The sequence below is a fragment of the Mycteria americana genome, chromosome 4 (assembly GCF_035582795.1).
Source record: "Mycteria americana isolate JAX WOST 10 ecotype Jacksonville Zoo and Gardens chromosome 4, USCA_MyAme_1.0, whole genome shotgun sequence".
Classification (NCBI taxonomy): domain Eukaryota; kingdom Metazoa; phylum Chordata; class Aves; order Ciconiiformes; family Ciconiidae; genus Mycteria; species Mycteria americana.
The window spans coordinates 36,297,552-36,312,170 of NC_134368.1; the positions used below are offsets into that span (position 1 = coordinate 36,297,552).

Genomic DNA, 14,619 nt, shown 5'->3' on the forward strand with positions numbered 1-14,619 from the left:
ACTTGAGCGCTCACTAGCTCTCGTTATTTATGTTTGGGTAACTAGAGGGCAAGTTTCAAGCCGTGCCTGTCTTTTGGAGTTAATGGATGAAGACATGTAGTTTTACGAGACATGCGTTACCTTTTAAAAATGCTACAATTATGTTCACATCCACAGATAATCTTGTGCCTGGAGTTTTTCCTCTTTTGCTTAAATTTGTATGAAAAATCAAAAGCAGCTTCTCTGCATAGATCTTCGAAGTCTACCAACTACCTGTAGTCATTGTAGAATTATTGTAAAATCTTTTGAACAATGCAGGATATCCTCTACCTTCTGAGCCCTGTCTACCCCCTCTGTCCCTTCACATCTCTCCAATTCTTCTTTGCCCATTTCTTTAGTCTCACTTTCAGTAACTGGGAAAGAGCTCTGGGAAAAAGGTAGATGGGAAACAAGAACTGAGAGAAAGAAAGAGTGAACCCAAGGGAATGCTCTTTTCTCACTTTTCTACTCTTTTTTTGTCCCCTCTTCATACAACGACAGTATATGCTTTTGTCAAAAAAGGGTGGAGGACAGGGGATGTGATGTTTAAAAAGGCTTTAAAATTGAATTAGGCTGATGCTGTTAAAGATAATTACTTTAATTGTCTGAAGCAAATAGCATAATAGGTGGGGTTTTTTCCTCTCCATGATCACAAATCATGAAACATAATATAATTGTAACTTTCTATATGTATTGTTTTCCTTTTGAAGTACTGTTTGCCATACTGCATTTAGATTGTCTTCAAGACCACCTCCTAATAACTGTGGTGAAGCATGTTGTAAATTTCTAGTGCGTGACTCATTTCAAGTTTATGTTTCCATGCTTGAAATAAAAAAGCTTCAAGCACCATCTGCTGTCTGAAATCAGCTACTGTGCATTTCCTCTGTATTTGCTAGAAGTGTTAGTAGCTTCCTGGCATTTCCAGGTATTAAGAGCACTGTAGCCTTTTAATCTTGTGTGTGCCTGCTTATATAAGCTTTTAAAATTTCCAGTATTAACTTTTATGTCAGGACCTATGTTATGAAATTTTCATAAAGCATTTTCCTGTAGGAACTTTTTTTTTTTTAAGAAAAAGACAACTCTACTGTAAACAGTACAAATATCTACAGTAGAATTTGAGGTAAATCAAAAATCTAACTTTATCCTCATCTTCCTGTAGGTGGCAGATAATGGAAAACCACCATTGTCGTCTTTGACTTACATTGATATTAGAGTTATTGAGGAAAGCATTTACTCTCCAGCAATTCTGCCTCTAGAAATCTTTATCACAGCCTTTGGGGAAGAATATTCAGGTGGTGTCATTGGAAAAATTCATGCAACCGATCAAGATGTTTATGATACTTTGACATACAGTCTGGACCCCAAAATGGAATCCTTGTTCTCCGTTTCCAGTACTGGTGGCAAACTAATAGCACATAAAAGGTTAGACGTAGGACAGTACCTCCTAAATGTCACTGTTACAGATGGAAAATTTACAACTGCAGCTGATATTACTGTACACATCAGACAAATCACACAAGATTTACTAAATCACAGCATTGCAATACGCTTTGCAAACCTTGCCCCTGAAGAATTCATCGGTGATTACTGGCGCAATTTCCAGAGAGCTTTAAGAAACATCTTGGGCGTGAGGAGAAATGACATCCAGATTGTTAGTTTGCAGCCTTCTGATCCTCCTTCAAATCTTGATGTTCTCCTGAATATTGAAAAGTCTGCTAGCTCTCAGCATCCAATGAGAATTTTGCTCCACAAGATAAACTCTTCTGTGCCTGACCTGGAGGAGATTTTAGGTGTCCGGATAATTGATGTTTTCCATAAGCTTTGTGCAGGCCTAGATTGTCCTTTGAAATTTTGTGAAGAAAAAGTAACAGTGGATGAGAACATCATGTCAACCCACAGCACAGCCAGGTTGAGTTTTGTCACTCCCCGTCATCACAGAACAGCAGTTTGTCTTTGTAAAGGTAAGAAAAGCAGTAAGAAAAACAGTATCGTTGAAAAAATTGTTCTGGTTTTGAACAGCCATAATCCACAGGGGAAAATTTATATTACAGGACAAGATTAAGAATGTCCTGTAACCTTCACTGCAACATTTGCCTAATTTTATTCAGAGTAAGGAGTAATTCTTTATTGTCTCATTACCTCATTTTAAGAGTTTACATAATATAAGCTTAAGGGAGGGGATTTTTTTAATAGTTATACCTTCATTTTCCATTTTATGAAAGGCGTTCCTTTTTGTTGCCTGTTTTAAGTTGCAGATCATTTTCAGTCTTGTATACATGAAGGTAAGTTCTTGCAAAGTACCTGAATACTTCCTGATTTCTGCTTAGAGGAATAGCCCACACAGCTCCAAACATGGCTGGGAATGACAGGGTGAACTGGGAAATGAATACTCATTAAGATACATATAAGTATACAGATTTATAACAGAAGATTGATTTGCCTTTAGCTCTGAGGAAAACAACATTGCTTTTTAAAATCATGGCTTAATGTTTCTGGGTGAATTTGCACATCTTAAGTAAATATTTAAAGCCCGTCTCTCTTCTGTCTTGCATACGGACATACTCTTCTGCTCTCCCCAGCCCAGTCTGTCCATGTTTAATATCTACATGTTGTTTTTTATGGTATAGGATAGTAATGGTAAACCTTAAACCACAACACCAGTTTCCAAATTTTACCAATTGAATTGTTTGAGTAATCAAGATAACTATGAACGTCAGCCACTATATATGCCATTTGTCTAGTCTGTGTTTGTGCCAGTCATGTCCCATAACTGTTTCTTCACTTCCTTGTCTGATAGTTAGGAATATCATTTGGGTTGCTTCGGCTACTGTACTTAAGTGTCTCTTTTCACAAAATACCATTACCACCAACAGAAGAGGAATTAATGTATTTTGTTTTACAGAAGGGAAATGCCCCCTGGTGAATAGTGTGTGTGAAGGAAACCCATGCCCTGAAGGTACTGAATGTTTAGGAGATCCCACGGAAGGAAAATACACCTGTGTTTGCCAAGACAGCAAAGCTGGACAGTGTCCTGGTAAGAAATTAACTCTAAAAATCTCTGCATTAAAACCATATTCCTTTCCAAATATAAATTTGATTCTAGTCCTGTGTTAACACATTTTATGCTTTTCTGTATTCCTAAGCATCAGCTGGCTCTGCTGTGACTTTTACTGGGAGCAGCTATGTGAAATACCGTCTCATGGAAAATGAGAATAAAGAGGAAATGAAGCTGACAATGAGACTTAGAACTTACTCTGCTCATGCAGTTGTTATGTATGCTCGAGGAACAGACTACAGTATCTTAGAGGTATGTTAAAATCTCTTAGTGTATATCTCCTCTTTTCTTCTTACCATCTTCTTACTATTTTTTGTGCCAAATTAAAAGATTGAACCATAACATCTCTGTAGAATTGTTATAATTGAGAATTTCCTTCAAGGTAGAGTGTGTTACACATCCAGGTGACAAACTTGTACAGATTTTTTTAATGTGTAAAAGGAATTAGTTTTCTTTAATGTTTTAAAAATAAAACAAAACAAAAAAAAACCTGAATTACCTATTTTAAATAACAAATTTAAATTTATTTGCTTATAATACTCATTAAGTCCATACAGAAAAAGTCACTGAAAGCACAAGATGAAAGGTCTTGAAGTATTGTAATCTTTTGATGATGTTCTGTGACTTCTTTACTAGAGGAAAAAACATACAAAGCATAAATTTAATTAAAAGAACCATATAGAATGAATCACAGTCACTGTGACTGTTTGGAATACAATATTATTAAACTGCCTTTTATTAAACTGCGAACACCGCCATCGTCCTGTCTCCCCAGCAAACATAAACTTTTATAGGCATCAATATTTTACACTCTTTAAGTGTGCAGACCATTTGTTGATGTTGTGGCTTTCCTCTGTAGATTCACCATGGACGGCTGCAATATAAATTTGATTGTGGCAGTGGACCTGGGATTGTCTCCGTTCAGAGTATTCAGATTAACGATGGCCAGTGGCACTCAGTATCTCTTGAAGTGGACGGAAATTATGCACGACTTGTTCTGGATAGGGTGCATACTGCATCTGGTACTGCTCCTGGTACACTTAGGACACTAAACCTAGATAATCACGTGTTTTTTGGTGGCCATATTCGGCAGCAAGGTACAAGACATGGTAGAAGTCCTCAGGTTAGCAATGGTTTCAGAGGCTGTATGGATTCTGTTGTACTTAATGGACAAGAGCTGCCCCTAAACAGTAAGCCACGAAATTATGCACATATGGAAGAATCTGTAGATGTGACTCCTGGATGCTTACTGACTACCACAGAAGGTTGTTCAAGCAGCCCATGTCAGAATGGAGGCATCTGCAATGCACTGTCAAATGGAGGTAAGCTGTGCTATATTCTTCTGCTATTAGTTTTCAAAACTGCTTTTCTACTTCCCTGCCTTGAAGGACAAAACAACTTTGTGAATAATTCTTGCTTTCCCAGACAGTTGTAGAAGGCTGGTTGTTGAGCAGGTAGGAAGGCTGTGTCTGCCTGTGTTCTAGACTCAGTTCCTTGGGGCATGAAGTAGACGAAGTCCATCAGACAAAGTGGATATTTAATCCTCAGTGTCAACACCTGAGGTCTGTCGTCCTAACTGCCTACTTTAGAGTCTTCCTTTAAAAATTTCTGAAATCATTGTGACAAGCTTGAGTTTTGTGAGAGAAATGGAAGTTATCCTTCAATCATATTCCAGAAAAACCTTACTGTTAGACTTTGCTTCATCTTTCGGTAAAAATATTTCTATTTCTTCCCATCCTCTCTCTCTTTGAACAGGTAGGTGGGCAGGGAGGATTTTGTCTTAAATCCAGTAAAGCCATGTATGTCTTTCAAAAAGACTGTATTTGATTTCAGGCTACTACTGCAAGTGTGCACCTTTGTTTATGGGAACTCACTGCGATGTAAGTGTCAACCCGTGTGCTTCCAACCCCTGCCTTTATGGTGGTACTTGCATCCCGGTCAGTGATGATTTTATCTGCCAGTGCCGAGGACAATACACAGGCCAAAGGTATGTTTGTATGGTTTGTTTTACCAATGAACCCCTTAGAGAATAGGCTATAAATGTAACACTTTTTCTGTTTTCTTTTTTATCTGCTTCCTACTTAAAGCTCAGGCTTTGAAACCCACTGGAGTTAGTTGAAGTTAATGCCAGCCCCTATGTTACAGTCCTGAATCCCACACTATATACTCACTTGCAGTAAGGTAATGGTGCATTCATGCTTCCCCCCTGCCTTTTTTTTTTTGCCTTTGCAGGTGCCAGCTGGGTCCATATTGCAAAGACAATCCTTGTAAAAACAGTGGCAAGTGTATTGACAGTTTGGATGGACCTGTTTGTGAGTGTGAAGCAGGCTTTCGTGGAGAAAGGTAGGTAGTGTTCCACATATATTGAATTTTTAACAGTATTAGTTAACAGTTCAACCTGTTTGAAATCTGGAATGTTGATAAAATAGCAAATTGCCTGGTAGTGTACAGTGCTGTTATTAAATATACCTAGAATTGTTGAGAACAAGGAGACTACAACAAAGACTACTGATGTAGACTAACCATCATTTCTCTGCTCTGTTTCTGGCAGGTGCCTGACTGATGTCGATGAATGCATAGAAAACCCATGTCTTAATGGTGCCCTTTGTGAGAATACTTACGGTTCATACCACTGCAATTGTAGCCGTGGATTTGGAGGAAAACACTGCACAGACACTGTTCTTAACAAATATGTTTCAACATCTTGGAACATTAGCTTAGCTGAAGTGATTGGGATTATTGTTTTTATCGCAGGAATATTCTTGTTAGTTGTGATTTTTGTTGTTTGCCGCAAAGTGATTAGTAGTAGAAAGAAGAAGCACCAGCCAGAACCTGAAGACAAGCAACTGGGAGCTACAACAGCTTTCTTGCAAAGACCTTATTTTGATGCAAAATTGAATAAGAACATCTATTCTGACGTCCCACCACAGGTTCCTGTTCGTCCCATTTCGTACACTCCAAGCATTCCAAGCGACTCCAGGAACAATCTTGACAGGAATTCTTTTGAGGGGTCTGCTATCCCCGAGCACCCAGAGTTTAGTACTTTTAACCCAGATTCGGTACATGGTCACCGGAAAGCTGTAGCTGTTTGCAGTGTAGCACCAAATTTGCCACCTCCACCTCCCTCCAACTCTCCTTCAGACAGCGATTCAATACAGAAACCCAGCTGGGATTTTGACTATGACAGTAAGAAATGTTCTTATTTTATTACTTTTCTGTTAAAGGTGTGTGCTGGTGCAATTTTTAATAAGAGTGCAAAGTCTCTGTCTACGCCTGTTAGGGTACAAAAGGCATTATGACTTCACTGGGTTTTGAGTCTGATCGGGCTTCATGCTCTATTAAGTTTTGTAAAAATGTGTAAATCTCAGCCTTAAATTTTATTGACTCTAATCTACAATCTATTAATCGTCTCACTTTAAACTTTTTCTTTCAGCTAAAGTAGTAGATCTTGACCCCTGCCTTTCAAAAAAGCCTCTGGATGAAAAGAACTCCCATCCTTATAGTGCTAGAGAAAGCATGTCTGAGGTCCAGTCTCTCAGCTCCTTCCAGTCTGAATCATGTGATGACAATGGTACGTAAAGTACAATCGTTCTGTACTGCCACTTACACTCATTTGTTCTGTCTTTGCGTCTATATCTCTTAGTATCAATAGGACTTACATATATTGAATATATATTAAATAATAGTTTATTTAATATATATCTGTATTTACTTATGTTAATACCCAGATATGTTAATTTTTTTAAAGTATTTTACCTATCTTACACCTCGTGTTAATTATTTGACCTTAAAATTATATATAATCGTTCTGCTGTTAGAGTATTACGAGTGAAAATGCAGCACAAGGTGTTCAGAGCCTTGTGTTTAAAAGGTGTTAAAAGCGTGTTCAAATTTGAGAAACTCTTCTAGGTAATTATTAGTTATCACCTTATACAAGAATACAGTGAATTTAAAAAACGGCCTCTGCACAAATATAACTTGCGCTTTGACGTTCAGCTCTCAGTAAAAAGCTTTCTGGTGTTACAGTTTCATTTGTTTCCTTCTCTTTTTCTTGCTGCGACCTCAGCTCCCATATGGATCAGATCAGTTCTGAGTGAGAGCAGAGTTTAAGGGACTGCTTGTAAGTTTGATTACTTTAGTAATGAAGGAAGCTGCACAAAAAGGAATTTTGTTATAGTAGAACAGTATGTTTGGCTTTCACCATGATTAAAATGAATGCATTAAAAAAAATTAATAAATTGGAAAAAGCCAATATAAAATTAAAAATACAAATATTTTTTCACAACTCCAGTCCATCAAAATATAATCAGCATGCATATTTGTGGGTTTTATTATTACTAATTGGAAGTCTTTTACTTTTCCATTGTGACGACAGATGCTTTTACAGTTGATATGAATGCATCTATGTATTTAGAAACATTTCAGACTGATTGGACAAAGCCACAGTTGTCTCATAACGTAATTCACTAAGTTAAGGTGCTTTGACTTTATTCCAATTTCTGCTTTTGTCTGTGTATGGTAAAAAGAACTTGAAATTCCTTTAGCTTAGGAATAAAGAACATTCTGCTTCTCAACGAAGTAGAGTGATTTGTTCTTAACAGCATGAAAAGAAACATCCGTGTTAATGATTGGTGAAAGTAAAATAGTATGCTTACAGTACACATCATTTTATCAGTAGACCTGATATCAACTTTCAACTTTTTTCCTGTGTTATTAAGTGTTGTGTGGTACATGTTCTCCCCTCCTCTCCATCCCATATATTTCATATATTCTTACTCACATTTCTTGTCATGTATTGATTACTCATTAATACATCGTTTTAATGGAAATAGCTGTAGCATCATAAATATTGTTCCTTCCTTTTTGGTAGATTCTGAATTTATTAGTTTGAAATTTAATCTCTGAACCATGCGAACAAATTGCATATGCTTACCTCATCCTACCCTGTAAGACTAAATCCTTCTCCCTTCCAAAAGTATCTTGGGAAAGGGAAGATGTACAAAATACATTCATTTTGGTTGTTTTTAAATAAGCATGTCACAACCTGAATTTGGTATTCCTACTGTGATACCACTGTTCGCACACAACTTAAGTAGGTCGGTAACAGAAGTTTTCAGTAGATATTTTTAATACTCTAGCATTTTAGTTCCTTTCAGTGAAAACTTCTTCCTCTGGTGTTCCATTGGGGGGGGGGGGTGTTTTGCAGTCTAAAGGGAAAGCCTAATGCCTTCTTAATTCACCCAACACAAGCCTTTAGAAAAGCCTAGTTTATTGCTATCTAGATGAAGTATTATGCAAATGATATGTTTAGGCAACATTTCAGAAATTCTAACACAACTAAAGCAGCTTTGTGCTCATGCAGAATTTGCTTCAGGAGTAGTTACAAGTACTTTTCCATGTTTTTCAAGAATAAAATTCAGGTTTAGAGATGTATTTTATGTATTATATGCAACTGCTTTCTAGACAGAGAGTAAATGTATATGTACACCAATAATCTTGCTCTATAAAATAGTAATGAACTGCAATTTTACAGTGGTTTTTTTGTATATCTGTATGCTGTTTAAAGTGATACTAACTATAGGTTTGTTTTATTTTGCTCCTTTTATACCTTTTACAAGCTTCCGTAGTGACTGTAATACACCTTGTCAATGCTGTTGTTGACTCGGTGGAAAAAGAAGGTATATACATGTTTTCATATTTATTTACTGCTTTGGCAGAATAATGCACGTTTGTCTTCTAGTAATGTAGCCCTAGCAGATGGGAGTTATAGAATATTATTTACATGGACTTGCTGATAAGTTTTAGCAAAGAATATATTTATATTGTGTATCTGTTCATATTTTCATGTGTATGCTGTAGCTACCCTGTGGACAGGTTTCAAAGTTTGATTTCTTGGAAAAAAAAGAAAAGTATTGGCATAAAAAGATCTTGGTGCTTACTCTCTTCTGAAAATATTCACGCTAAAGCTCCCAGCAGAATTGAGACAGCATCAAAGGCAATTACATACACTACTGTAGATGAAAAAGCAGCAGCCCCCACTTCCTTTTCTTCTCTCACTCACATCTTGGCACCTTGTCCACCTGAGCAGAATGGTAGTCTGATAGCAGTACTCACTTCCCTGGTCTTCAGATCAACCTGTCTCTTTAGTAGAAAAAACTGATTTCTAGTATGCAGTTGAGATATATAGGCATACACATCCCTATCAGTTTAAGTAGTTACTTACTACCCAGCCTTACATCAGTATTTAAAAGGTGTGTTTGGGTGTATATATGTACACACACGTGTATTTGTGTGTGTGTAGTATGTATTTGGAAGTTAGAAAGAGGCGAAGTAGACATTTTCAATGGAATTTTATTTCTTTTCTGCTAACATTTATGAACTGACTACTCTGAAAAACACAAATTCTTTACAAAATAACAGTAGTAATAAAGGTGCCGGTGAGTCTATACAAATGCTAACTGTTGTTTTAATTGACTTAAAAATCCTTCAAGTTCCAGTAATATGGACGTAATTCACTCCATGACCATGAGTCTGCAGAGGTTAATTCTGAAATAGCATCCACAGTGTATGTTTCCTATTTCTTAATGCAGACTAGGAAACCCTACTTTTTTATTAAGTCCTACTTAAAACAAAGCCATTTTAAGAACATAAAATTAATTATAGTACCTAAAGATTCTCTTTGATTTGTTATTTGAAGTACATCCTGTCTAATGTATGCAGACACACAAAAAAGCAGACAAATGCAAAGACTTCTAATTACATGAGAGTATTTCATTAATGTGTACCTATAGACCATAGTCCTCAGTGCTAGAAAATTGTTATGTGCCGTACTTATAAAAGGGAGAATTATAAGACTAGAAGAGGCAAAATCTATCAGGGGAAATATTTAATAACTTATTCAGATTTTCTCTTGAGGTTTTAATTGGTAGAAACTAAAAACGATGGATGTAGTTCTCAAGTCAAAGTTGAAAGTATTGCTTGGTAGTTTAGTATCACTGTAAGATAAATACAAATATTTTATGCATTGCAGAATATTCGTAGAGAGATTAAAGATGTCCTGCTCAGCTAATTCTGAACACTTGGAAGTTTCTACGCTTAATAAGCTTCCTTCTTTCAAAGCATCTTAGGTAAAGAGTTCTGCTTTTGAGCACCCTCAGGAGGGTGCCAGTTTGAGCAGCAGAGATCCTTGCTCAAGCCTTCAGCAAGGTCAAGTTCTGAGACAGATGGTCTTTTCCTTTAGTCTCCCCAGGTGGTTCTGTCCAACAGGTATCCTGGAAGCATGGACTGGAGCTAGTCTCGTCCTAGGACAGTTGTAGGCCTGCATTCTCTGCACTGCTCCTCAGGGACAGTTGTAGCTCTGTGCAAATCAACAATGCTGAGTGCAAGAGGAAATATAGCTCCAGTCTAGCAGATTGTCACCTAGAAAGATGGGCACATTACGTTCGAGTTTGTGTTTCTGTATTTTATGTTAAAGGGTCTTTGCCTTAGAAGAAGAGGACAGGACTGAGATCTCCCCATTCCTTGGCAAAAGTGCTCTAAATCATAAGGCCATAGTCTGCCTATTAGCTTTAGTTTTGCACCCAGTTTCCCTAGAAAAATGAAGAATGTCATCTTCTAAGTAGACTAGTAGTCAGAACCTTCTCCTGGAGGTGAGGCCAGAGACGTTTTAAGAGTCTCAGATCTCGGACTGATATCTCCTTTCGTGTGGACAGTATTTTTCTTGTCTGGGGTAGGCAAGCTTAAAAAAAAAAAAAAAGGGAAGGAAAACCCCCCTCAAGAGTCAACCTCTGTCCCTCCAGTCTTCCAAGAACAAATTAAAGTATCAATTCTTAGGAGAAGATTCTGGTATTAGGATAGGCATCACCAGTCCTTACAGACCTGAATAGGGAATATAGATTCCTGAAGAGAGAAAGGTTTAAAATTTGTCAGATAACACAGGACAGTTCTCTGCTGAGAGTGAGTTGTTGGGATTGCTGTGCAAAGGGAGGCAGGTCTCCCAGTGCACAGTGTATGGAAGCTAGATACTAAAGGGAGAGTTCCCACCTTTGCATGAGATACTTGAAAGTATAAGTCCTAATAGATGCAGCCCTGTATCGAAAAACAAGGAGGGATGCAAGGAAAGAAAAAAATCAGACCAAGTCTTGTTACCCTTTTTAGCAGAAGTCCTAAATGTACCGATACGAGGATTTAAGCAAACTACAGACTGCAGATTTTGCAGCCACTACACAGCCATGTCCCAGGTGGGCTGTACATTAACTCAGTAGCTATTCTACAGTTCAAGTCTAACAAAGGAGCCCAGGAGAAACAAAAAAAGGCCAACTTTAGTACTGCTAAGTAAACTGGACAAAAGCAGCATGAACATAATAGTGACAGTCATTGTTTGTCTTCACATTGGTTCTACTATTTGATTCCTAACTACAGATGTTTTCTCCTTTTTCTTCTCATTCTGCCACCTAAAGAATCTTTTGCTGTTCCTGACCTCAGCAATTCAAGAGGTGACTTCTGCATGCAGTTCATTGATGTTCACCAAAATATTTCTGTTAATACTTGGTTTTAACACAGACTTACTATCAGTTGCTTGCTGTGCATTTGTCTGCGGTGATTACTCTTAACTAGATTTGCACCTTATTACAATTCTGTATTATTTTCCTTTTTGGTGTTCAGATGAGAAAAACAATTATTTTTTAATGAGATTAGGCTTACATCTAGTTTCCAGCAGATGAATACAAACTTATTCAAGGGGTGTTTGCAAGAGAGGATCAAGTTCAGTCATTTATGCATGATTAAGCTTGATTTTCATGTTTTGTTCTTGTGTTTGAATGTGGAATGTCTTTACTAATAGTCAAAGATTTTTATCAGAGGTGTGGCAGTTACTGTAGAGCTAACAGCATTTTGTGAAATTAACTTTACAATTCAGTTAAGGGGTAAAGTCACTTTAAATGGTCTGGTTGCTTTACCAATTAGAAATTACTTCATTTATGTAAGAAAAGCATGGTTTATATATGCTAAATATATTCTTAAGAAAAAACAGGCAGCTGTTATCACCCTAACTGTAATTACTTAATAACGATTAAGAATTTAGCTGCAGCAGGGAAGCTGTTGGTTCTTTGCTATCCAGTGAACAATTGTATACCATTATGTATTGTGACAGCACATTCCGTAGGTGACCTACAGCTCTTCTCATGTTAGGTGAGATGTCTGAGAAAATGTAAAAGTTCAAGTGTGAATGACGCAGTATCTAATGCATGGCATAATGTAAAGTGTTGTGTTGAATGTCTTTTGTGGAACCGGGGCAAACTGCTCTCTAATTAACAAGTAGTGTCCTAATCACAGTGATTGCATTGTCTTAATACGTGTGTTGACTTCTCAGTTCAGACTGACTTGAAGACAGGATACTAATTTTTTTTTTTTTTTTAAATAACTTTTCAGGTTATCACTGGGATACATCAGACTGGATGCCAAGTGTTCAGTTGCCAGGTATCCAAGAGTATCCAAATTACGAAGTGGCCGAGTCGTCAGCTCCCCTCTACACGGATCCGAATGCCATCGATACAGACTACTACCCTGGCGGTTATGACATAGAAAGTGATTTTCCACCTCCACCTGATGACTTCCCTGCACCTGATGAGCTTCCACCGTTACCACCAGAATACAGCGACCAGTTTGAGTCAATACAGCCACCCAGAGACATGCCAGCCGTAGGTAGCTTGGGTTCTTCTACAAGAAGCAGGCAGAGGTTTAACCTTAATCAGTACCTTCCCCATCACTATCCTGCAGACATGTCAGAACCTCAGACCACAACCAGTGGTGTCAACGGCAGTTACAGAGAACCTTATGCTCCTTACACATTAGGGTACAATAGAGACTTTGAAGCACCCACTGTAGACAACATGTCCATGTCTGTGTATGCTTCCACAGCTTCATGCTCTGATGTGTCAGCATGCTGTGAAATGGAGTCTGAAGTCATGATGAGTGACTATGAGAGTGGAGACGAATGTCATTTTGAAGATGTGAAAATTCCTCCACTTGATTCCCAGCAACATACAGAAGTCTGACACACTCAACAAAAGTGCCTGGACTCGAACAAACTTTATCAATTCTAGAACAACTTTCAAGAGCTTTTTTATTTTTTTTCTTTTTCCCCAGCCACAGTGAATGCTTTTGTTTCAGTGAGCTAAGCTGGCATGGCAGCATTGGATCATGCAGTTCATTTCACTAAATCAGCCTATTTCCATTTCCTGACCTACTGTAATTGGACAGTTCCAAGATTTTCATTGGCTGTGCCATTTCTGAACATCCTTTTTGTACTTACATTGTCTATGTTAAAAAAAGAAATCACATACCACTTCTCCATGTTAGCATGATGCATATATTTATATAGTTCTAATGCAATTAATTTTCTCCTACTTTTTGTAAATTTTATGTACAGTTTTGATTTTAATAGTTTTAACTAGATTTTGTAGATATTTTGTGAATTTGTTTTCCACTGAAACTAGTGGTGTTAGTGTGCCATTAAAAGCTAGCACCCTGACTTCTTATAATCAGGGCGTCACTGTATGTATTCCCCCAAAAACTAAGGTTTGACATTTCATTATAAAAAATTCAACATATTCACACAATTCCAATTGTACATAGGTTAGGTCTGATATTCTTCTGGGTCAGCTACATGGAAATGTCTTAAATGGGTTGCTGTATTTTAGAACTGTAAACATTTTTTCCCTTCTTGGAAAGTGTGTTGGGGACCCTCTACATACCAGTTTAGAACCAAAACCACCATGACACAGTTTTTATAGTGTCTGTATATTTGTGATCCAATGGTCTTGTAAAGGTTTTTACTGAAAATTACCATTAGCCAGTCTTTCTTACTGACAATAAATTATTAATAAAATACTTTAGCTTTGCTCTGTGTATCTCTATTATATAATATATAATTGACAAAGCATTCAGTGCAGCATTTTTAAGTCTGTGTATGTTTTGTACTGTATTAAGTTACTTGCTCCAAGCAACACATTTTCCTCTCCTCAGAAATCAAACTGCAGCTATGCTAGAGATGCTCACTAGATGGCAGTGTGTGTCTACTTAATGGTGTTTTAAAGAGTAACCGGGCCAGTATGAATAAAGATTGATGGGTATCAAACTGCAGTAGCCTTCTCGGTAGTTTGCATTTTTCTTTAAACATATCATATCAGCTATGTAAATTACTGAGTATTTTTTCTGAAGTCCCAAAAATACATCCAGAAAACACCCCAAGCTCTTTAAAAGTAGTTTCTTCCTTTCTTCATCACCTGAATAGGTATTTTTATGAATAGTCAGCCCTTGATTGTGCACTTGTATGCTGAAATTTCTGTGCCCATTTGAGTTTGTGAGAAATACATTGGGGTTTTTATGCAATTATATTTCAATTGCAGTTTCTTGCATTAAGTTCACACTAGAAGTTCACCTTGAAGAAGTCAAGACAGGATACAGTTTGCCTGTATATTATCCAGCTGCTTTCCTGGCTAGAAAAGAACAAAGCCTCTCACAAAGTTCTCTAGCATGAATGTGCC

At 37.3% G+C, this 14,619-nt stretch overlaps 1 protein-coding gene across 4 annotated transcripts in view; it reads left to right on the forward strand.

The window, feature by feature from the left end:
- FAT1 (FAT atypical cadherin 1) overlaps positions 1–13,974 on the forward strand; it is a 115,316-nt gene extending 101,342 nt beyond the window's left edge. The window contains exons 19-29 of one of the 4 annotated variants that reach the window (XR_012775504.1): positions 1,178–1,979; positions 2,921–3,052; positions 3,162–3,325; positions 3,933–4,395; positions 4,907–5,060; positions 5,306–5,416; positions 5,625–6,259; positions 6,507–6,644; positions 7,140–7,193; positions 8,692–8,751; positions 11,533–11,568. Coding sequence is in view for 3 of the 4 variants with exons in the window: in XM_075500186.1 (XP_075356301.1) it covers positions 1,178–1,979; positions 2,921–3,052; positions 3,162–3,325; positions 3,933–4,395; positions 4,907–5,060; positions 5,306–5,416; positions 5,625–6,259; positions 6,507–6,644; positions 8,692–8,751; positions 11,533–11,568; positions 12,503–13,128 (3,321 nt within the window). In the remaining variant the exon portion in view is untranslated. Of the gene's footprint in view, positions 1–1,177; positions 1,980–2,920; positions 3,053–3,161; positions 3,326–3,932; positions 4,396–4,906; positions 5,061–5,305; positions 5,417–5,624; positions 6,260–6,506; positions 6,645–7,139; positions 7,194–8,691; positions 8,752–11,532; positions 11,569–12,502 lie in introns of those variants that run through there. The other 3 variants (XM_075500186.1, XM_075500187.1, XM_075500188.1) reach the window with 3 other exon arrangements.
- Positions 13,975–14,619: the final 645 nt, after the last annotated feature.